Source organism: Emys orbicularis, chromosome 4, assembly GCF_028017835.1.
Source record: "Emys orbicularis isolate rEmyOrb1 chromosome 4, rEmyOrb1.hap1, whole genome shotgun sequence".
NCBI classification, from domain to species: Eukaryota; Metazoa; Chordata; order Testudines; family Emydidae; genus Emys; species Emys orbicularis.
Genome location: NC_088686.1, coordinates 104664754 through 104689198, shown reverse-complemented (window position 1 = coordinate 104689198; position 24445 = coordinate 104664754). Strand labels below are relative to the sequence as shown.

General features: G+C 45.0%; 1 protein-coding gene across 1 annotated transcript in view; it reads left to right on the top strand.

The window, feature by feature from the left end:
* Window positions 1-24445, top strand: part of LOC135878288 (vitamin D 25-hydroxylase) — a 46924-nt gene that overhangs the window by 9668 nt on the left and 12811 nt on the right. Inside the window, exon 2 of the mRNA XM_065403907.1 lies at window positions 20985-21126. Within this exon, the coding sequence (XP_065259979.1) occupies window positions 20985-21126 (142 nt within the window). The remainder of the gene's footprint in view (window positions 1-20984; window positions 21127-24445) is intronic.

Below are 24445 nucleotides of genomic sequence, written 5' to 3'. Positions count from 1 at the left end.
CTGAGAGCTGGCCTGACCAGAGGGCTAAGACACAGATGCAGCAGACCAATGAGGAACCAGGACTCAGGTGTGCGCTAGAGAGGAAGAGTCCCTGAAATGCTGCGTCCTGACATGGAGGGGCATTTTTGTGGTGAGTGCACATTATAATACATGGAACCAGAAGCGGTGATGGTCCTCAAAGGGGACAATGGAAGATTTGTTAAGGCTTTTTGCTTGACAACAGCAAGCTCATGCAGAGGCTCAGTGGCTGTTCCTAAAGGGGCAACAAGAAGCCCAATGGACAGCCTTGAGTGACATCAACTATAGCAACAACAGCAACAGAGAGTTTCAGGAATCAGTGCTCCGGTGGATAGCTAGCCTATCCCTGTCTGGAACAGTGCCACTAAGGCCAGGCCTGACCTTGCTAAATTGGGGCCAGATGATGACCCAAAGGCATACCTGGTCATATTTGAGTGGATAGCCCAATGGGCTAAGAGTATCTGAGCTGCTTGGCTTTTGCCTTTGCTGTCTGGGGAAGACCAGGCCACCTGCCAGGCCCTTGACAATGAGGCAGCTAAAGAATATGACACCATAATGACTGTCATCAGATGGGTGTGTCCCCAGAGACATATCAACACTGATTCTGGACAGAACCTTTTCCTCCTGCATCATGATCCCACATCATGGCCCAATGTCTGAAGGACTGGGCTATCCAGTGGCTCTGTCCAGAGACCTGCGTTGCACTAGACATTATAGACTCAGCAATCATTGAGCAATAATTGGCAGTTCTGCCTACTGCAATTCAGACCTGAGTTCACTGGCAAAACCCCAACTCAATAGCATTTGCCATCCAGATCACTGCAGATTATCTAGCTAAAGGTTGGCCCAATAAAACTAATCACTTCAAGCCAGATGGCTCACAGACACAGCCCTAAGATGAGAAAGGCACTGTCGAGCCCCCAGCAGACTTCAGGAGCAAGTGGAGGCCAGCTAATGGACTCCACAACGCAACCCAAATTGTTGTAACAGGGGATGTTGATCACTTCTCCAGGAGAGGACTACTGAGAGTTGCAATCAAAAGCTGGTAATGCAGGCTTTCCTAGCAATCACATTGATTATGTTTGTTGCAGGAAGCCAGGACCTATCACTCATTCATGTCCCCGATGGAATGTGACCTCATGGACTGTAGAATCATACTTTGTGGCAGCTCTGATCAAGCAGTTGACAAGTATATATAGTCCCAGTACAACTTTGCAGGCAAACAGCTTTGGGCTTAATGGGCCCAGGGTTTTCCATGTCTTAGTCTGGGAAACCTTTTCTGACCCAGAGTTCTCTGATATGATGATTCAGCACAGGTTATCTGCATACATGAGGACATTTGCTCCTGTGGGGAACAAGCTTCTGTCAACCTGCTTTTTGCTTGTGGCACTTCATACACTACATCGAGGGGGTTTTTGTCCTTTGAATTACTGTATGGCCGAAAGTCCTGGGGAATTCTAGTTATCCTTAGAGAAGCCTGGGAAGAATAACCATACCACTCCCAAAATGTACTACATTATGTCATGTGGATGTGGGAATGGCTGGGTCTCATGAGACAATTTGCTCAAGAAAATGTACTGCGAGCCCAGCAAATGCAGGTCTGACACTACAATAAAGGTGCTCAAGACAGGGTTTATTAGCCCAGGGATCTAGTATTAGTCCCCAATATGGAAATTAAACTTTTGGCCAAATGGCAATGTCCATACCAGGTCATCTGGCGAGTTGGCGAGGGGGACTGTGAGATCAGATTTATCATGTTTATCTGTTAAAACCATGGTGAGCCCAAGAAAACCTATGTATAGATCCCAGAGATCTCCCTGTTCTCCTGTACCACAGGTAGAGGCTCCAGTGCCCCCCCAATGTATCAGTAGCAGCAGACCTTGCCTCACATTTATTCTGGATAGCCAAGAACCTCTTGGAGCACTATTCACTGTTCTCCTCCCTGCCAGGCACATCCTGGTACACCAAATTCTGACAAACCCAGGGACAAAGCCTGAACATAAAACCCATCAAATCTCTACGAAGCTTCTTGGAGTTGTGTAGTGGAAGGTACAGTTAATGCTGGAACTCATAGTCACTGAGAAGTCCGCAAGTCCCTGGTGCAGTCCTGTGGTGCTATTACCTAAACCAGACAACAACATCTGGTGCTGCATAGATTCCTGGATTCTATCGTAGTTTGAAACTTATCCAGTGCCCCAGGTAGATGAGCTCCTTGATCATTTAGGGAAGGCAAGGTATATTATAACACTATACTTGACAAAAGGGTACTGGCAAATACCCTTTACAATAGATTTGAGGGGAAAAACAGTATTTGCCATGCCCCTGAGGCTTTTTCAGTTTACCACCATGTCCTTTGGTTTGCATGGGGCCCCAGCCGCTCATGGACCATGTGGTTTGCCACCAGTTTGCAGCAGTATACTTTGGCAATGTGGTTATTTTCAGCACAGACTGATGGTCACACTTGGTCCATGTGGCATCTGTACTAGTTGCTGGGGGAGGCCGGACTCACAGCAAACCCCCAAAAATGCAAATTTGGCATGCAAGAAACTAAATACCTTGGATAGTTTATGGGAAATGGCTGAACCTATTCTCTTGAGAACAAGAGAGAAGCCTTGAAGAAAACCCTGGTCCCCAAGACCAAGAAGCAAGTGGGGGGGTTTCTAGGACTGACAAGTTATTCTCATTGCTTCATTCCACAATTTGCCACCCTGGCAACATCTTTGACTAAACTTACAAAGGTATCCACACCAGCGGTACTATGTACAAGGGAGTGTGAGGAAGTCTTTGAAAAGATAAAGGACATTTTATGGAGGCAACCTATGCTCCGGTACCCAGACTTCTGGCTACCATTTATTCTTCAAACAGATGCATCAGAAGTTGGCCTAGGAGTGTGTTGCGGGATACACTCACCACTAGTGTCACCTCTCCCTGGTCTCTCTAGGAATTAGCTCTCCCCTGGCATTGCACTCTCCTCTTCTGGTGTCTCTCCCATCGTCCTCTTATCCTTCTCGCTCCAGGAACTGCAGCCTCATTTTCATGACTCAGCCCTCCAGCCAGGTCAGTCCATGGTTCCCCCTTCTGGGAGGTGTAACAAAGTCTTTCCAGACCAAATCATCCCAGGCAGTCCACTGTCGTCTGCATGTTCAGTACCATGTCCCCAGTGGCTGGTAGGGGAACCCAGGCCCGGGGAATACATATGGTGACTATGCCTCCTTAAAGTGGATGCAAGCAATGAAAGACACCAGTCCACGCATCACAAGATGGTACCTGGTGATACAGCCCTGTGTATTCCAAATATGCCACCGGTCAGGAATACAACATGGAAATACAGATGTCTTTTCACAGGAAGGAACAGGAAATAAGACCCATGGATCCATGTGGGATGAGGTGTGTGATGAGGTGTACCAAGCATTCATTGCCCCCTGTTGGAGCCCCCAGAACCTTGGCACACCCCACCATGAGACGATATCCCGCTGGAAGGGAAGAGCAGTGAGTTCATACCACCAGTAGATGACTAAAGAAGTCTCTCATGATCAGCTGCAGCAGAACAAGTGAGAGTTGGTCTTCTGGCATCTAGAAGGAGCTGAGTGCAGTCAGAGCTGAGTGGGCTAGATGAAAAGGGCGGGCTTCTTCTACTAGGGGCCATTTCTGGGTGGAGTCAGGATAGGGAAGGAAGACTCTCCCTGCTGTAACCCAAGTAACGTAACATTGATAGCACTGGCCTTGGGTATCTATTAAGGGCTAGTGTTTATATTATAGACTTAAATGCCTAGGTGTCTATTTTGAGTTAAGATTTTCTGTTATCCCTGGAAGGGGTCTGGACTGAGAGCTGGTCTGGCTGGAGGAACAACGACTCAGGGGGGCACTGGAGAGGATGAGTCCCTGCAATGCAGTGTCCTGCCACTGGTGAGGGGAGTGTTCTGGTGGTGAGGGCACACTATAACATCCCTAACTCCCTGACAAAATTATTATTTATTATTTGTGTTGCCATAGTGCCTAGAATCCCTAGTCATGGACCAGGACTCCATTGTGCTAGGTGCTGTACAAACACAGAACAAAAAGACAATCTCCTGCCCCCAGGAGCTTACAATCTATGTATAACACAAGAGACAACAGATGGAAATATAGACAAGTAAACAATGTCAGCGTAATAGGCACCAACAGCATTGTCATGTATTTTGTAGGCATCACAGCAGAGGAGAGGCTGAGGAGGGATTTGAAGGTGGGTAATGAGGTTGTTTTGTGGATATGTATGGGGAGCACCTCACAAGCATGTGGGGTAGCATGAAAGAATGTGAAAAGTTTTTTTTTAATTTAGGAAATGGGCAGTGGAGACTGGCATTGTGGGTCGAACGGAGGCAAGCACGGACCGCTCAATAGTGGATGACAGCTATGAGATAGGTATTTAGGAAACTCAGGGAATTGGTAGGTACGATCCCATGGGATGCAACTCTAAGAGGAAAAACAGTTTGAGAAAGTTGGCGGTTTTTGAAAGACATTATTAAGCGCATAAGAGCAAACTATCTCACTGCATAGGAAAAGGTAGGAAGTATTGCAAGAGACTATCCTGGCTTAACCAGGAGATCTTCAATGATCTGAAACTCAAAAAAAGAGTCCTACAAAAAGTGGAAACTAGGTCCAATTACAAAGAATGAATATAAACAAACAACACAAGCATGTAGGGACAAAATTAGAAAGGCCAGGGCACAAAATGAGATTAAACTAGCCAGAGACATAAAGGGTAACAAGAAAACATTCTACAAATACATTAGAAGCAAGAGGAACCTCTCCAGCGCATCATCAGAGATCTACAACCTATCCTGAAAGATGATCCTTTACTCTCACAGATCTTGGGAGACAGACCTGTCCTCGCTTACAGACAACCCCCCAACCTAAAGCAAATACTCACCAGCAACCACACATCACTGAACAAAAACACTGACCCAGGAACCTATCCTTGTAACAAAGCCCGATGCCAACTCTGTCCACATATCTATTCAAGTGACATCATCATAGGGCCTAATCACATCAGCCATACCATCAGGGGCTCGTTCACCTGCACATCTACCAATGTGATATATGCCATCATGTGCCAGCAATGCCCCTCTGCCATGTACATTGGCCAAACCGGACAGTCTCTACGCAAAAGAATTAATGGACACAAATCTGACATCAGGAATCATAATACTCAAAAACCAGTGGGAGAACACTTTAACCTGTCTGGCCATTCTATGACAGACCTGCGGGTGGCTATCTTAAAACAGAAAAACTTCAAAAACAGACTCCAACGAGAGACTGCTGAGCTGGAATTGATATGCAAACTAGACACAATCAACTCAGGATTAAATAAAGACTGGGAATGGCTGAGCCATTACAAACATTGAATCTATCTCCCCTTGTAAGTATTTTCACACTTGCTTCTTATCAAACTGTCTGTACTGAGCTATCTTGATTATCACTTCAAAAGTTTTTTTTCTCTTACTTAATTGGCCTCTCAGAGTTGGTAAGACAACTCCCACCTGTTCATGCTCTCTGTATGTGTGTATATATATCTCCTCAATATATGTTTCACTCTATATGCATCCGAAGAAGTGGGTTGTAGCCCACGAAAGCTTATGCTCTAATAAATTTGTTAGTCTCTAAGGTGCCACAAGTACTCCTGTTCTTTTTGCGGATACAGACTAACACGGCTGCTACTCTGAAACTAAGGACAGGGTAGGCCCATTATTCAACGAGGGAGAAAGACAATAATAGAAAATGTGGAAATGGTAAAAGTGCTAAATGACTGTTTTGTTTCAGTTTTCACCAAAAAGATTAGTAGCGAGTTGATGTCTAGTGAACGCCAGTGAAAAGAGGAAGTAGCATCTGAGGCTAAAATAGAGAAAGAACAAGTTAAAAATTACTTAGACAAGTTAGATGTCTTCTAGTTGGCAGGTCCTGATGAAATACATCCTAGAATACTCAAGGAACTGACTGAGGAGATATCTGAGCCATTAGTGATTATCTTCAAAAACTTACGGAAGACTGGAGAGATTTCAGAAGACTGGAAGAGGGCAAATATAGTGCCAATCTATAAAAAGGGGAATAAGGACAACCCAGGGAATAACATACCAGTCAGTTTAACTTCAGTACCCGGAACGAGAATGGAGCACATAATCAAGCAATCAATTTGCAAACACCTAGAAGATAATAAAGTGATAAGGAACAGTCAATATGGATTTGTCAAGAACAAATCATGCCAAACCAACCCAATAGCTTTCTTTGACAGCGTAACAAGCCTTGTGGTTGAGGGGAAGCGGTAGATGTGGTATATCTTGACTTTAGTAAGACTTTTGATACTGTCTTGCATGACCTTCTCATAAACAAACTAGGGAAATGAAACCTAGATGGAGCTTCCAGAAGGTGGGTGCATAATCGATTGGAAAACCATTCCCAGAGAGTAGTTATCAGTGGTTCACAGTTAAGCATACTGAGTGGGGTCCCACGATGATTGGTCCTGGGTCTGGTTCTGTCCAATATCTTCATAAGTGATTTAGATAATGGCATAGAAATACACTTACAAAGTATGAGGACAATACCAAGCTGGGAATTGTTACAAGTGGTTTGGAGGATAGGATTAAAATTAAAAATGATCTGAACGAACTGGAGAAATGGTCTGATGTAAATAGGATGAAATTCAATAAGGACAAATGCAAAGTACTCCACTTAAGAAGGAACAATCAGTTGCACACATACAAAATGGGAAATTACTTCCTAGGGAGGAGTACTGTGGAAAGGGATCTGTGGGTTAGAGTGGATCTCAAGCTAAATATGAGTCAGCTGTGTAATGTTGGGGAAAGTTAGCATGAGTGACTCCATTTTGGTTTGGGCCCGCCATTAGCTAGAAGCGAGCACATCACGTACTGGAAAATGGGGAAGGGGAGAAAGGAACATCTGGAAACAGTAAAAGGAAGGAATGCCAGCTAATTCAGACAATATGGCCTTGAGGAGGAGGAGGAGGAGAGGGGGCTTGTGCATGAACTCGGGGGCTTGTAACGCTAGCCAGCACGAGGGAGATGCTTAGTCAGGATAGGTGAAAGACAAGTAAACGGCTTATTCATTTGCCAAAAGTTACGATGCACGAGGGTAGCATGCACTGCTAAAAGGTATATAATCTTTGTGTAACCGACTGTCTGGGTCCCCCTCCTGATTAGCGGGGGGGGGGGGGCACCACGCTCGAGTGTAATAAACTTGCTATCTCTGTAATACTCTGCAGTCATGGACTTTGTTCATGTGCCTCAGCCTAGACTCGAACTGCGTGTGACCTATAGGTATAATTCGCAACAGTTCCTGGCACCCCAGATGGGACTCTAGGCTCGCCTCCACCAGCGAGACCACACTCCTCCTCCCGGACTACTCCAGCCGGCACAGGGTGAGTTCACCTTTGAGGATTCCGAGGAGCGGGAGTGTGGGCTGACGCTCAGGCGATATGGTGGCACATTTGGTGTCCTTTTGGTAGCCTATAATGGGCTCTGGGCAGAGTGTGAGTAAGGGGACCCCTTTGGCTGAGATTCTCGAGAATTGGAAAAATATTCCTGGTACCCATGGGTTAGGTAAAAAGAAAGCCGTAATTTTGTGTAAGGTTGAATGGCCCGCCCTAACGACTCAGGGGTCTACCGAGTGGCCACCGGATGGCACCTTTAATGGACAACAGTTAATGGACTTGCGAAGGTGCCTGGAGGATAGGCACCCTTCTCAGATTGACTATTGGTATGTGTGGGACAATTGGGCTTATGCCTGGGCTAAAGGACGTCCTCTCACTTCTACCTTTTCTTACGGTTCTGAGGCAAGCCCTCCTCAAAAGGGCGCTATGCCGCTGTCCTCTCCTGATCATGCTTGCCCTCCTCCTCCTTTTACTTCCCTCTATCCTCCTCTGCCGCCTTTGGCAGCTCTTCAAGCTCCCCTCATCGAAGCCCCAGCGGGAATAGATCGGGCCGGCACTATTCAAGTACGTACCGTTTACCGTCCATTTGGGCCCCAGGACCTCGTTACTTGGCAACAACAGATGCCGCGCCTCCGTACAGACCCTGAAAAGGTTCTTCAAACCATTCGTTCTGTTTTTAGGGCATATAACCCCTCCTGGGGAGATGTCGAAACTATTTTGGATACCCTCTTCACCCCAGACGAAAAATTTAGTATCCTAGATACCAACCGCCATTGGGCTGCGGGTAACAATGCCTGTACACCCTGGCCAGGGGTAGACCCCGGCTGGGACGCCAATAACGCTGGCCAGATGGCCATGTTGCGAACTTGCTGGGAGGGAATTTTGGAGGCCATTCAAAGGGCAGGATCTAAATCAGCTAATTGGTCAAGAATTCAGGAATGCCAGCAAGAACAAAACGAACACCCCTCCACCTTCTTTGCTCGTCTCTCTAAGCAGGTCCGTATGTATGGGGGAGGGATAGACCCAGAGGCAGAAGCACACCGCCCCCTTATGGTCTCAAACTTTGTCGAACAATCTACCCCGGATATAAAAAGGTATTTTTCCAAACACGTGCCCGACTGGCCGGGCAAGCCCCTGAGCGAGGTAGTGCGCCTCGCCACTTTTGTGTTTAATAACAGAGATGAGGAAAAGGCGAAAGAGAAGCGCAAACAAAAAAAGGAAGAAATTAGTATGTTAGCCGCAGCGTTGCAAGTACCCTATGGGAACCCAAATTGGCAAAGGCAGGTAAATCCAGCCGGGAGGGGTCGCGGTCGGGGGACGGGACGGGGAGGAGCGGGGAGTGGGGCAAGGAATGGAAATTGTAACTATTGTAAACAACCGGGACATTGGAAAAGGGAATGCCCCCTGCTTCCCTGGGGGGCTCCTTGGAGGGGTCAGCCAGGGGCTGAGTCTTCCTTTCCCCCTAATACACCCCAGGACCTTGCCAACCCACAGTGACTAGAGGCAGAGGTACTGGGAGCCTTGGGGGAATTGGAGTGGGATTTGGGTTTGCAGTCACAAGTCTATTTGAGAATTGGGGGACAACTCGTGCCTTTTTTAGTAGATACTGGAGCCACTCTCTCTACTTTAACTTTTGTCCCGGGACCTCTTTCGGATGTTAGGGTCTGGGTGCAGGGCATTGAGGGCAACCCGTGTTCGGCCCCCCTGTCCTGCCCTGTCCCTGTCGAGCTTGGATCTTTGAAATTGTCACATAAGTTTGTGGTTATGCCAGAGGGCCCCGCGAACCTTCTTGGGCGGGACGTATTGGGCAAGCTGGGAGCCCACATATATTGTGCCCCCGAGGGGCTCCGCATGTCCGTCCCAGACTCAGCTGTTGCTTCCCTTATGGCCTCGATTACTCCCGTCCTTGACATTCCCACGGAATTGTCCTGTGTTCCACCTAATTTATGGAGCACAAGTTCCACCGACGTGGGCCTTCTTAGATCAGCCGTTCCAGTCAGTCTGAATGTAAGGGACGGGCCGCCTCCCTCTGTGAAACAATACCCCTTGCCGAGGGAGGCGGAGGAGGGTATTTCACTTCTTATTGACAGTTACTTGACTCAGGGAGTTCTGGTTCCGTGCAGTTCCCCAGGCAACACTCCCATCCTTCCTGTGAAAAAGCCTAAACCGGGTTTGGATGGGCGCCCAGTTTATCGATTCGTTCAACATCTACGTGCGGTAAACAGTTATATCATAACCCCTCATCCAGTAGTCCCTGATCCGGGCACTATCCTGACACTGATTCCTCAGTCAGCTACTTGTTTTACTGTTGTAGATTTGTGTGCAGCATTCTTTAGCATCCCTTTGCACCCTGATTCTCAATATTTGTTCGCGTTCACGTGGAAGGGTCAGCAGCTAACATGGACGCGCCTTCCTCAAGGGTTTTCAGGGTATCCCACTATTTTTTCTCGGATTCTTGCCGAGGATCTGAGAGATATAGTCTTGCCTAGTTCATCTGTTTTAGTTCAATATGTGGATGATTTATTGATTACTGGTTCTGATTATGATGCATGTCTAACTGACTGTTGCTCTGCTTACTGCGTTAGCTGATAAGGGTCACCATGCATCGCCATCCAAGTTGCAGCTGTGCACAGCTCAGGTAACTTATTTAGGCTTTGTAATTCAACCTGGAGAGCGTTTACTCTCTCCCAATAGGATGCAGGCGATCCAGGATTACCCGCGCCCGACTACTAAAAAGCAGTTACAGGCTTTTCTGGGGGCTGCGGGGTTTTGTCGGCCCTGGATAGTGGCTTTTGGGGAACTGGTCAAACCGTTAATCCTGGCCACTACGACATCAACCCCCGATCCTGTTCCCTGGATCCCGGAAATGGAAGCCGCTTTTGAATCCACAAAGAGGGCCTTGATTTCAGCACCTGCCTTGGGGCTCCCAGATTACAGTAAACCATTTTCCCTGTTCAGTAACGAGCAGAGGGGGGTAGCCAGCGGCGTCTTATTACAATACCTGGGGGAATCGCCCACGCCCCATAGCCTATTACTCAGTACAATTGGATCCTGTCATCCGGGGCTCTGTCTCCTGTGTGCGGTCCATTGCCGCTGCTGCTGTCATGGTGGAACGGTCGTGCCCTATTGTTTTGGGGCACCCTCTAACTGTCTGGGTCCCTCACGAGGTTGAGGTTCTTTTAAAACAGCACACCACGCAGGCATTGTCTCCGCAACGAGCTCATAAATACGAATTGATTCTGTTGGCTGCTGATAACATCACTTTACGCCGCTGCAACATCCTCAATCCCGCCACGCTGCTACCCCTTCCGGAGGATGGCACGCCTCACCACGTGTGTACGGACGTCATCGCTGAGAGCGGTAAGCCTCGCTCGGACTTGCGCGACTCCCCTCTGACCAATCCTGATTTATTACTCTATACTGATGGTTCCTCGTACTATTTGGAGGGCCAGCGGGTATCAGGCTATTCAGTCACCACCCAGACAGATGTTGTCGAAGCCGCCCCCTTGCCACCCTCCTTTAGCGCCCAGAGTGCGGAACTACATGCCCTTACCAGGGCTTGCTTACTGTCTGTTGGGAATACTGTCACCATTTATACAGACTCTAGGTATGCCTTTGGGGTTTGTCATGCCACAGGTCAGCTCTGGAAACAGCGAGGGTTTCTAACCTCAGGCACTAAAATTGCCAACGGCCCCCTAATCTCTGCACTCTTAGACGCCATTCAGGCCCCTCTCGAGTTGGCAGTAGTCCACTGCTATGCACACCAGCAGTCGAATACTTCTGTGCCTCAGGGCAATGCCTTGGCTGATGCTGCCGCAAAGGCTGCAGCTCTTCAGCCCCTCCTAATGTCGGCATCCCTCCCCCTGGCTACACCCTTCCCACCAACGGATTGGACACTGTTGTATACTAACGTGCCATCAGGCGAGCTTCAGGATTGGAAGCGCTGGGAAGGATATGAGGGCATCGACAAGGTCTGGCGTATTGGGGACAAACCTATCCTCCCCCACCGCTATCTGCTCCCGGCCGCTCACTATTTTCATTCCCTGGGCCACGCTGGCATACAGGGCACGGCGGCTGCTATACTAAAATTCTGGGCGGCGCCTCATGTTTATCCGGCAGTAAAGCGGGCTCTTAGCTCCTGCTCTACGTGCCTGGCCTTCTCTGCAAGGTCTCGGCTTGATGCCGGCTCGAAGGGGGGGAGACCTTGGGCAGACTTTCCATTCCAACGTTTACAGATGGACTATGCAGAAAAGCCTAAAAGCTCAGGGTTTCACCACCTCCTTGTAATAGTGGACCAACTTTCCGGGTGGCCTGAAGCAATACCAACCAGAAAGGCAGACGCAAGATCTGTGGTAAAATTTTTGATGAAGGACATTATACCCAGGTTCGGGGTCCCTGAAGTTATCGATTCAGACCGAGGTTCACACTTCACTGCAAAGATTTTGGAAGAACTGTACCGGTGCCTGGGAATCGTCCGACAACTACATACTCCGTACCACCCCCAATCTGCGGGACAGGTGGAGCACATGAATCGAACAATAAAGACAATGGTAGCAAAGTTCTGTAAGGAAACTGGACTCAAGTGGCCAGATGTATTGCCTATAGTCCTGTGGCATATAAGGCGGACCCCACGTATGCCCCTGGGCCTGTCCCCATTTGAGGTATTATTTGGGAGACCAACTTTGGTCCCGGGAATCTATGTTCCCGCCCACACTAGCCTCGTGGATGGAGATGAAACATTGGCCCGATATGTTGCTAGATTACAAAAGGAGTTAAATGACAACCAATCTCAGGCTCAGTTGTTCCAAACCGCTCCGTTAGGGTTACAGGTCCATCCCTTTAAACCAGGGGATTGGGTGCTAGTAAAAAAGATTCCCCGCATTAACCCTCTGGAATCCCGGTGGGAGGGTCCGTATCAGGTCTTGTTATGTACTTATTCTGCTTTAAAAGTTGCAGGAAAAAGTTTGTGGATTCATCATAGCCATGCTAAGCTGGCGCCGGGACCTCTACCCGACTCGGACGAACCGCTGGACGAGCTGCCTTGCGAATGAACACCACTACCAATCCATGGACTGAATTTTCCAACTACTGGGATCTTCATAGCCCACCAGGACTTCTTACTTTTCTGTTTGTTGGACTTGCATTGGTGGTATTGATCTTTGCGTGGTATAGAAAAGGATGCCAGTATTGGTATGGTTTACCTGCGGGTTCCTCTCCCTATTCACAAACCCAATACGAGGATGGGAGGGTAACAGCTTCCTGAACTTAACACACGCCATAGTACAGGGTGTAAATCGGACGCAATGCTGGTTTGTATTCATACCCCCACGTACATAGGCCAGGGGGTCCCGTTGGTAGGAGTACCAATCCCTCTCAACCGAACCCTCCAGGCCGTATTATGGGCAAATAACTCATTTAGTTGGAATGTTACTATCCAGACATGGTCGGTTGACATGGTGGCCCAGGGTGACTATGCTCTGTGTGTGTCATGATCACAGAGTATATTAAACACAGTCTTTGTGGGTGACTTTATGGGATGCAAAGACACCACTCGGATCAGCTCTGGTGCGGCAAGCCCCTCAAATTATTCTAGGACCCCGTGGCCAGTCCCTGAAGGGTCTGGTTGGTATTGGTTATGCAACCATACGGCTTACGAGGTCCTCCCGGCGGGTTGGTGTGGGACATGTACCTTAGGGGCCATAGTACCCGCTGTTACCGTACATCAAACCTTATCCCAAGGGGAGATCCGCAACCTGGTGTGGCGTAACTGACAGAGTGTTCCTTCAAACCCTCTCTCTAAGCGGCCTACAGGCTTTCACTCCTTTGCACGCTGGTTCTTGCCATGGCTAGGACTGAGCGAATTGGAAAAAGCCATAGTAAGTATATCAGCAACTTTAGAAACAATGGCAAATGCTACCGCAGACGCCTTATCTGCCCTCCAAATGGAGGTGACTCAGTTATCTCAAACAACTTTGCAAAACCGTCTAGCCCTGGATTATCTCCTTGCAAACCAGGGCGGGGTTTGTGCTGGTTTGTTGTGTATTGTTGTGTATTCTTAAACCAACATTTACGAGCAAGCCGCCTCGCTTCACCGCATCAGCATAGATGATACCAGCACCGAGTTTCAAGAAGTTTGGAACTGGCTCACCTCATGGCTACCGGACTTGGGGGTTTGGGGTCGGCGCATTTTGTACCTATTTTTCCTGACTGTTATTGTTTTCGTATTATTTTTTGTATGCCTGCAATGTTGTAGTATGTGTTGTCAGCGACTATTGACCCTCCATCGCGGTTATTCTGTCTCGGTATAGCTCACTGGCGTTCAAGAGAAAAGGGGGGACTGTTGGGGAAAGTTAGCATGAGTGACTCCATTTTGGTTTGGGCCCGCCCTTAGCTAAAAGCGAGCACATTACGTACTGGAAAATGGGGAAGGGGAGAAAGGAACATCTGGAAATAGTAAAAGGAAGGCATGCCAGCTAATTCAGACAATATGGCCTTGAGGAGGAGGAGGAGAGGGGGCTTGTGCATGAGCTCAGGGGCTTGTAACGCTAGCCAGCACGAAGGAGATGCTTAGTCAGGATAGGTGAGAGACAAGTAAACGGCTTATTCATTGGCCAAAAGTTACGATGCACGAGGGTAGCATGCACTGCTAAAAGGTATATAATCTTTGTGAAACCGACTGTCTGGGTCCCCCTCCTGATTAGCAGGGGGGGCACCACGCTCGAGTGTAATAAACTTGCTATCTCTGTAATACTCTGCAGTCGTTGACTTTGGTCATGTGCCTCAGCCTAGACTCGAACTGCACGTGACCTATAGGTATAAATCGCAACAGTAACACTGTTCCCAAAAAAGCGAACATAATTCTGGGATGTATTAGCAGGAGTGTGACATGAGAAATAATTGTTCCGCTCTACTCCGCACTGATAAGACCTCAGCTGGAGTATTGTGTCCAGTTCTGTGCACATTTCAGGAAAGAGGTAGACAAATTGGAATACGTCTAGAGGAAAGCAACAACAATGATTAAAGGTCTAGAAAACATGACCTATGAGCAAAGACTGAAAAAATTGGGTTTGTTTAAATGACTGCTTCTTGGAGCAGCTGGTACAGGAACCCACAAGGGGAGAGGCAATTCTCAATTTAGTCCTGAATGGAGCGCAGAATCTGGTCCAAGAGGTAACTATAACAGGACCACTTGGAAATAGTGACCATAATATAATAACATGTAACTTTCCTGTGGTGGGAAGAACACCTCAACAGCCCAACACTGTGGTATTTAATTTCAGAAAAGGGAACTATGCAAAAAATGAGGAAGTTAATTAAACAGAAATTAAAAAGTACAGTGACTAGAGTGAAATCCCTGCAAGCTGCATGGACACTTTTCAAAGACACCATAGTAGAGGCCCAACTTAAATGTATACCCCAAATTAAAAAACGCAGTAAAAGAACTAAAAAAGAGCCACTGTGTAAAAGAAGCAGTGAGAGATAAAAAGGCATCTTTTAAAAAGTGGAAGTCAAATCCTAGTGAGGTAAATAGAAAGGAGCATAAACACTGCCAAATTAAGTGTAAAAATGTAATAAGAAAAGCCAAAAAGGAGTTAGAAGAACAGCTAGCCAAAAACTCAAAAGGTAATAACAAAATGTGTTTTAAGTACATCAGAAGCAGGAAGCTTGCTAAACAACCAGTGGGGCCCCGGATGATCAAGATACAAAAGGAGCACTTAAAGATGATAAAGTCATTGCGGAGAAACTAAATGAATTCTTTGCTTCAGTCTTCACGGCTGAGGATGTTAGGGAGATTCCCAAACCTGAGCCATCCTTTGTAGGTGACAAATCTGAGGAATTGTCACAGATTGAAGTGTCGCTAGAGGAGGTTTTGGAATTAATTGATAAATTTAACAGTAAATAGTCACTGGGACCAGATGGCATTCACCCAAGAGTTCTGAAAGAACTCAAATGTGAAATTGCAGAACTATTAACTATGGTTTGTAACCTGTCCTTTAAATCGGCTTCTGTACCCAACGACTGGAAGATAGCTAATGTAACGCCAATATTTAAAAAAGGCTCTAGAGGTGATCCTGGCAATTACAGACCAGTAAGTCTAACATCAGTACCGGGCAAATTAGTTGAAACAATAGTAAAGAATAAAATTGTCAGACACATAGAAGAACATAAATTGTTGGGCAAAAGTCAACATGGTTTCTGTAAAGGGAAATCATCTCTTACTAATCTATGAGAGTTCTTTGAAGGGGTCAACAAACATGAGGAGAAGGAGGATGCAGTGGACATAGTGTACTTAGATTTCCAGAAAACCTTTGACAAGGTCCCTCACCAAAGGCTCTTACGTAAATTAAGTTGTCATGGGATAAGAGAGAAGATCATTTCATGGATTGAGAACTGGTTAAAAGACAGGGAACAAAGGGTAGGAATAAACGGTAAATTTTCAGAATGGAGAGGGGTAACTAGTGGTGTTCCCCAAGGGTCAGTCCTAGGACCAATCCTATTCAACTTATTCATAAATGATCTGGAGAGAGGGATAAACAGTGAGGTGGCAAAGTTTGCAGATGATACTAAACTGCTCAAGATAGTTAAGACCAAAGCAGACTATGAAGAACTTCAAAAAGATCTCACAAAACTAAGTGACTGGGCAACAAAATGGCAAATGAAATTTAATGTGGATAAATGTAACACATTGGAAAAAATAACCCCAACTATACATACAATATGATGGGGGCTAATTTAGCTACAACTAATCAGGAAAGAAATCTTGGAGTCATCGTGGATAGTTCTGTGAAGACGTCCACGCAGTGTGCAGCGGCAGTCAAAAAAGCAAACAGGATGTTAGGAATCATTCAAAAAGGGATAGAGAATAAGATGGAGAATATCTTATTGCCCTTATATAAATCCATGGTAGGCCCTCAGCTTGAATACTGCGTACAGATGTGGTCTCCTCATCTCAAAAAAAGATATATTGGCATTAGAAAAGGTTCAGAGAAGGACAACTAAAATGATTGGGGGTTTGGATCAGGTCCCATATGAGGAGAGATTAAAGAGGCTAGGACTTTTCAGCTTGGAAAAGAGGAGAATAAGGGGGGATATGATAGAGGTATATAAAATCATGAGTGGTGTGGAGAAAGTGAATAAAGAAAAGTTATTTACTTGTTCCCATAATATAAGAACTCGGGGCCACCAAATGAAATTAATGGGCATCAGGTTTAAAACAAATAAAAGGAAGTTCTTCTTCACACAGCGCAGTCAACCTGTGGAATGCCTTGCCTGAGGAAGTTGTGAAGGCTAGGACTATAACAGGGTTTAAAAGAGAACTAGATAAATTCATGGAGGTTAAGTCCATTAATGGCTATTAGCCAGGATGGGTACAGAATGGTGTCCCTAGCCTCTGTTTTTCAGAGGATGGAGATGGATGGCAGGAGAGAGATCATTTGATCATTACCTGTTAGGTTCACTCCCTCTGGGGCACCTGGCATTGGTCACTGTCGGTAGACAGGATACTGGGCTGGATGGACCTTTGGTCTGACCCAATATGGCCATTCTTATGATCTTATGTTTAGTCTGGAGAAGACAGAGGGGGGATATGATAACAGTTTTCAAGTACATAAAAGGTTGTTACAAGGAGGAGAGTGAAAATTTGTTCTTGTTAACCTCTGAGGATAGGACAAGAAGCAATGGGCTTTAATTGCAGCAAGGGAGGTTTAGGTTGGATATTAGGAAAAACTTGGTAACTGTCAAGGTAGTTAAGCACTGGAACAAATTGCTTAGGGAGGTTGTGGAATCTCCATCGTTGGATATTAAGAACAGGTTAGACAAACATCTGTCAGGAATGGTCTAGTTATTCCTTAGTCCTGCCTTGAGTGCAAGGAACTGGACTAGATGACCTATTGAGGTCCCTTTCAGTCCTACACTTCTGTGATTCTATGGTGGGAATTGACCGTGAAGGGCCTTGAAAGTGAGAACAAGCAGTTTATGTTTGATACAAAAGTGAAGGGGGAGCCAATGGAAGATTCAAAGGGTGGGATGACTTGGCCAAAGTGACGGGTTAGGAAAATGATCTTTGCAGCAGCATTCTGAAGGGGTATGAGCAGGGCAAAATTGCATTTGCCCAGGCCAGAGAGAAGGATGTTGCCGTAATTGAGACATGAGATGATGAGCATACATGGCTGCAGGTATGGCCCGGGGACACTCTTTAAAGAGGGAGCCTCCCAGCACAGTGTGCAGAAAGTTAATACAGCTGGGATGTGACCTATCTGTTGGCCTGCTCACTCCCTCAGCTTCCCACTCACTGATCCCCAGACTTAGTAATGGGGAGAAGGGAGGAGATGGTGCCCCAGAGATGGCTAAGCCACCTTTTCAGATGCACAAGTCATGGGGGCACAACAGGGTATATTCTTATTTAACAGAAACACATTATAACAAATAGCAGCACTTGAATATAGTGTCAGTTTCACTGAAGGCATTTTATTCCAAAACAGTCTTCCATTTGATTGGTTCCCCGCCCCCCAACAATGCTTGCTGAACACTCAGATTTATAGTGTCATAAAAATACATTATACTGAAGCAGACAGTCTATTGGTTTATACGTTAATGACATTAAAGCTTTATTTTAATTTTCTCAGTATCTGTTATTTTAAAAATGTTTAAATGCTAGTAACAAAAGTCTTTTTAACTTTGCCTACTCTGTTGGTATGCTGGCCAATAGAGCCACTGGCTGTGGAAACTCTTGCTTAAATAGTAAGAAAGTTGGGTTTCAGAAGCCAGTAAATGTGGATCACAGTATTGGCCCTGACAAGTTCTCCAGGAATTGGGAAGCGAGCAAAGATTTATTTAGTAGTACAAACTTATTGGAGCTTGACTTTGACACTGAGCACATGTAATTCTCAGACTCAGTCCTTGCGTAGTGATTGCTCTGGACCAGTTATTGAACTCAAAGATGAATAGAAATTTGGTTTGTCATATGGTTTATTGGTCTAGGAGAAATCAGAACCTTTCAAGTATATAAAAATAAGGTAAAAGTAATTATATTTTTCAATGTTTGTACTCTCTAGTATTATGCCTGTGGGGATAAAGGACATATGTTCCAGCTTCATCAATCTTGTATTTTCTCACTTGGCAAATGTTGATTGTCTTTCTTTTTTTTTCTCTTTTTTTTTTTAAACTGAAATTAATATTTCTTTTTTGGTAACACAGATGAGGTACTAATAGAGATTGAGATGTCAGCAGAAATAGTGCTGAAACAAATTGATAATTTAAAAAGCAGTAAATCACTAGGCCCAGAGGTTATACATCCAAGAGATCTGAAGGGATTTAAGAATGAAGTGGTCGAGCTGCTAGCAAAAATATGCAACCTGTCATTAAAAACAGCTAATATACAAGAGGACTAGAGGGGAGCAAATATTCCACCTACATTTAAAATGGGTTCTAGTAGTGATCCAGGGAATTACAGACCAGTAAACCTTATGTCTTTGCCTAGTAAATAGGTCAAGCCAATAATTAAAAATTGAATAATGTCTGGAAGATCGTGGTTTGATAGGGTCCAACAAGCATGGTGGTTTCTCAAGAATTATGCCTTTTATAATTGAATATGTCACTATAATAATGGATAAAGAAGAACTGCCTGACAATTTATTTAGGCTTTCAAAAGACCCATGACAAGTTTCTTTATTGAGAGACTACTAAAGAAACTAAGTAGTCATGGGGTGAGAAGCAAAGTATAGTCAATTAAAATCAGGCTAAGAGACAAAGCAAAGAGTAGGAATAAATGGTTAATTTTCCATAATGGCAAAATGTTATGGTTGCCTCACCTGCTGTCAAAAAAGCAAACCAAATTTAAGGATGCATAAGAAATGGGATAGAAAATAATATGAAAAATATTATGTCACTATGTAGATCAATAATTTGCCCTCGCCTGGAATACTGTATGCCGTATTGGTCAATTTATCTCGGAAAGGATTCTGCAAAATTGTGGGGGACTCAGAGAAGGGTAATGATGATGATTAAGGGCCTGGAAAAACTCTTTTGAAGAGAGATTGAAAAGACTGGGATTGTATACTTTAGAAAGAAAATAAGTAAGAGGGAACAGGTAAAAGTATGCATAATGATGAACGATATAGAGAAAGTACATTAAGAGTTTCTGTTCCCCTGTCTCATAAAACAAAAACAAGGGAGACAGCCAAAGAAATTGAAAGGCCGCAAATTCAAAACTGATAAAAGGAAATACTGTTTCACATTATGCATAATTAAATTTAAAAGTTTTTGCCACAGGTTGTAATGGACGCCAAGAGCTTAGTAAATTTCAAAGTGAGATTGGACAATCATATGTAGGGCCCTACCAAATTCATGGCCATGAAAAAAGCATCACGGACTGTGAAATCTGGTCTCCCCCTGTGAAATCTGGTCTCCCCCTGTGAAATCTGGTCTTTTATGCTTTTACCCTATACACCTCAACCCCGATATAACGCGACCCAATATAACATGAATTCGGATATAACGCGGTAAAGCAGCGCTCCAGGGGGGCGGGGCTGCGCACTCCGGCGGATCAAAGCAAGTTCAATATAACACTGTTTCACCTATAACACGGTAAGTTTTTTTGGCTCCCAAGGACAGTCTTATATTGGGGTAGAGGTGTACTATACAAATTTCAAAGGGGAAGAACAGCATTTCTCAAATTGGGGGTCTTGACCCAAAAGGGAGTTGCAGGGGGGGTCGCTGCCTTCAGAGTGGGGTGGCCGGAGAGCGGCGGCTGTTGGCTGCCCAGCTCTGAAGGCAGCACCCTGCCAACAGCAGTTGCAGAAGTAAGGGTGGCAATACCATACCATGCTACCCTTCTGCGCTGCTGCCTTCAGAGCTGGGCAGCTGGAGAGTGGCAGCTGCTTACTGAGGGCTCAGCTCTGCAGGCAGCAGTGCAGAAGAGTGGCATGGTATGGAGACCCAGGGTTACATAGTTTCATGACCATGCCTTTCTTCTCACTTGTAGAGATGGTCCCTGCAAATCAGAGTAGGAGATAGTTTTGGGGCAGCCCCGCCCCCCTGGAGGGCTGCTTTACCGCGTTATATCCGAATTCGTGTTATATTGGGTCACGTTATATCGGGGTAGAGGTGTATAGGGTAAAAGCATAAAAGACCAGATTTCACAGTCCGTGATGCTTTTTTCATGGCCATGAATACTCATAATAAACAGAGGACTTCATAGAACTGTCAGTTCAATATCTTTCTATTAATATTATTATTTAATATTTATATTGCAGGAGTGTTCAAAAGCCTCAGACAGAATTTGGGCTGAATTGTAGTTGGCACTGTTAAAAAAAATACATAGAGAGACATGGTCCCAGCCTTAAAGAATTTATAATCTAAAGTTTAGGGAGAAAAGATTATTCTGAACAATGTTTATACTTGCAATCTGGAAACAGCTTAAGAAATATTTATTGTAGTGATGCTTAGTTCTACTTTTTCCAGTATTGTCTCCATTACTTATTCTTGAAAATGACTTGCAGTTTAATTTTACAAGTGCACTTTTGTTCATTTGTTCTTTTCAAAGATTTTCAGTCTTGATCTTGGAGGTATATCTGCTATTGTACTGAATGGTTATGATGCTGTAAAAGAATGCCTGGTTCATCAAAGTGAAGTTTTTGCAGACAGACCATCTCTTCCTTTGTTCAAGAAGCTGACAAATATGGGAGGTATGTATTGCTGTCATGAAAGGGAAGATAGTATTTTCTTATTACATTGGATACTTGCTTTAGATTACTTTCCCAATCTTTTAATCTCCTATTCCAGAATATTTGACACTTTTCTAAAGATAGTGTCTGGGAAAGAGTCCCATACTTGGGCTGTGCGCCTGAGCAAGGGAAGTGGAATTCTTTAAGCCCTAAAGTTAATGTTCCTATGGTCTGTGGTAGCAGGTTGGCGCATGAGTCCCCTCCCTCCTCACTGGTGATCACACACAACCCAGGGCACTGTTGACTTTGGAACTTTTCAGTCACTTTTTTGACAATGGTCAGGGAAAGAAGTCCATGCAGAAGCTACACTTCTTCATCTGCCACTTCAAGTTTTCCAATTGCTCAGTGTTGATCTTGTTTGAATATTTTTTTCTATTGTGTCCATTCCTGCCTCCCGTGCAGGTCTGGCCCTTTTTGTGTGTTAATTTGTTTTCTATGAGTTTTTCATCAATGTGGATCCAGGATGATCAATAGGAAGCTATCACGCTGCCATAACCAAAAAAAAATTATTAGAATTCACAGTCCAGGAGAATGAATTATTCTATATTTTACAAGAAATAGCATTTCACTGAATTGAGTTGTAATGCTGATTGCCAGCGTCTTGGACTCATTTTCTCTCAGGCTTTAATTACTCAAGTCCAGATGGCACCTTTAAGACTAACAGATGTATTGGAGCATAAGCTTTCGTGGGTGAATGCCCACTTCGTCGGATGCCTTCACCCACGAAAGCTTATGCTCCAATACATCTGTTAGTCTTAAAGGTGCCACAGGACTCTCTGTTGCTTTTTACAGATCCAGACTAACACGGCTACCCCTCTGATTCAAGTCCAGATAGCTCTCTTAACATAGATTGCTTCTCTCTTCCCCATTTTCTCTTTTATACTAATTTCTGGTCACTGGACTGGGTAATTTTGCCATTCCTCCCTTCTCCCCTTCCAAGTGAATTGGAGGCAAACATTAACTAACATATTTAAGTAGCAAGAAAAGTAACTAAAACAGATTTTGTGCGTGGGTTGTAGCCCACGAAAGCTTATGCTCTAATAAATTTGTTAGTCTCTAAGGTGCCACAAGTACTCCTGTTATTTTTGCGGATACAGACTAACACGGCTGCTACTCTGAAACCTGACATCATATATATTCATTCTTGCAAAATAAAGACTAAAATTCTTAGAATGCAGAGCTTTGCTTCTCTTTGGATGCATGGGCTTTTGTTCCATCTCAGCTGTGAAGAAGGCAGTATGATGCCAATGAATTTTACTTTTCATTTCAGATATAGTTGGACCTTGCATTAAAATCTTCATGGCTATAGACTATTTTCACTCTCATTCAGAGCTCTGTTGCTATCCATCCCAATTCAAGTGGAATCAAAAAACCTTTGCATGCTTTGTCATTCAAAATATAATTTGCTCATTATTTTTTCCTGTGCCTGTGACAAACCTAGAAGAATTAAAGAAATGAACTGATCTTTTGGAGAAAGACAAAGGCAGAATTTTGAATCTCTTAATTCACCTTTTAAATTCATGTATAATCAATTTCCCAATATAATAACTGAGGTAAGGATAAATAGGGTCTTTTAAACCCTTATGCTCCTTGAGTTGTCCACAATTGAAGTGTTTTGACTGTGGACCCTCTCTGCATAATGGTGAAGAAGTAATGGTCTAGATTAATCTTTGGATGTAGGATCTGGACTCTGGGATGCAGGAACAGAAAATCCACCAGAAGCATGGATGCAGTGGTGCAAACCACCCTTGAATCTCACTCCACGCAGGGGTTATAAGTTCCAAGTTCGCAAAACTGGCCCAGACTAGCCATGATATGTGCTGATTTAGCAGCTCTCCTGGGGCAGCCTTCACTGGTGGGAATCCTATGAATCTCAGCCGGAATTTAAAGTTGTTCTTCCCTGAGGGAATTCCCACAAGGTAAATACTTCTTTGTGACAACTGGCCCTGTAAGCATGGCTGTGTACATATTCTGCAACTGACATAGATAAAACAGGAGTAAAGGGAGCAGTTGTCAAATATGAGGCATCATACAGACCTCATCACCTTTAGTTCCAAGTGCAAACCATGCGTCTTTGACTTCGTTTTCCTAATATAAACACAGAGTGCACATATAATATATTAAAATTATGTATTAAAAAACCCACACAATTTCTCCTTCGAGAGAGGAAGAGAGAAAGGAGGAACTACATGGAATAAACACTAGTCAGGTTGCTCAGAGCACTTCAGTGATTACTATGTTGATGAGGGACATAAAATAATCTGTATAGAATAGAATCCACTCCATGGAACAGTGGGTTTTTGTTTTTTTTAAAGTATTGCACAGCTAAATCATGGACATGGACATAAACATGAGCATCTGAAAAATGGGGGCCTATACAGAAGTTGGAATTCAACCTTAACTATAGAAATCACTACAGACTACCACTATAGTACTGTGGCTTCAGCATTTTGTCATCTGAGTTCACTTAGCTTATTTTTTTATATTATTCGTTGTCAGTCTAAAATTCAGTTTAAAAACAGTAGTACATTTTTAAAATGTCTAACCCAGTGGTGCCCAAACATTTCCTGTTGCAGACACCCCCCCTTACCAGTAATGGAATCTACCCTCATCCCCCCTCCATTACTGCACAGTTGGCTCAGCAGAGGAGGTGGAGCTGGGGGCAGAACTGGGGATGAGGGAGAAGCTGGGGCGAGAGGCAGAGCTGGCCTAGGGATGGAAAGGGAATGAGGGCAGAACTGAGCAGGAGGCAGAGTGGAGCTGTGGCTGGAACTGGAGATTGGCTGGAGGTGGAGTGGAACTGGGGCTGGAACAGAGCTGCAGCTGGGGCCGGAGCTGGACTGGGGGCAGAGCAGGGGCCAAGGTGGAGCTGCGGCTGGGGGCAGAGCAGGGCTGGGTTTTGCTTCCTCCCCACCTCCCTTGGGGGCTGACCCGGGCCCCACCGTGCACCCTCCCCCCTGAATGTTCCTCTGCACCCCCCTCGGGGGGCATGTCCCACAGTTTGGGGACCACTAGTTTAACGTATTGAACTGCCTAGAAGTGTAATAAAATTTAGTCTTCACATAATAACCTTACCATCAAAACAGTATTTCTTGTCCCGTCAACTCACTATCTCCTAGATACCCAAGAGTTTGTATTCAACACAAAGGGTTAACAATGCACACTGGTGGACCAAGCAGTACAAGTAAAGTCTCTTCTTGGAGGATGCCCTGCCATCATCAGTTTCTCTTTTATACTGAGGGATCTCTGACTTGCATGTCTTCTCAGATAGCTATTGTAG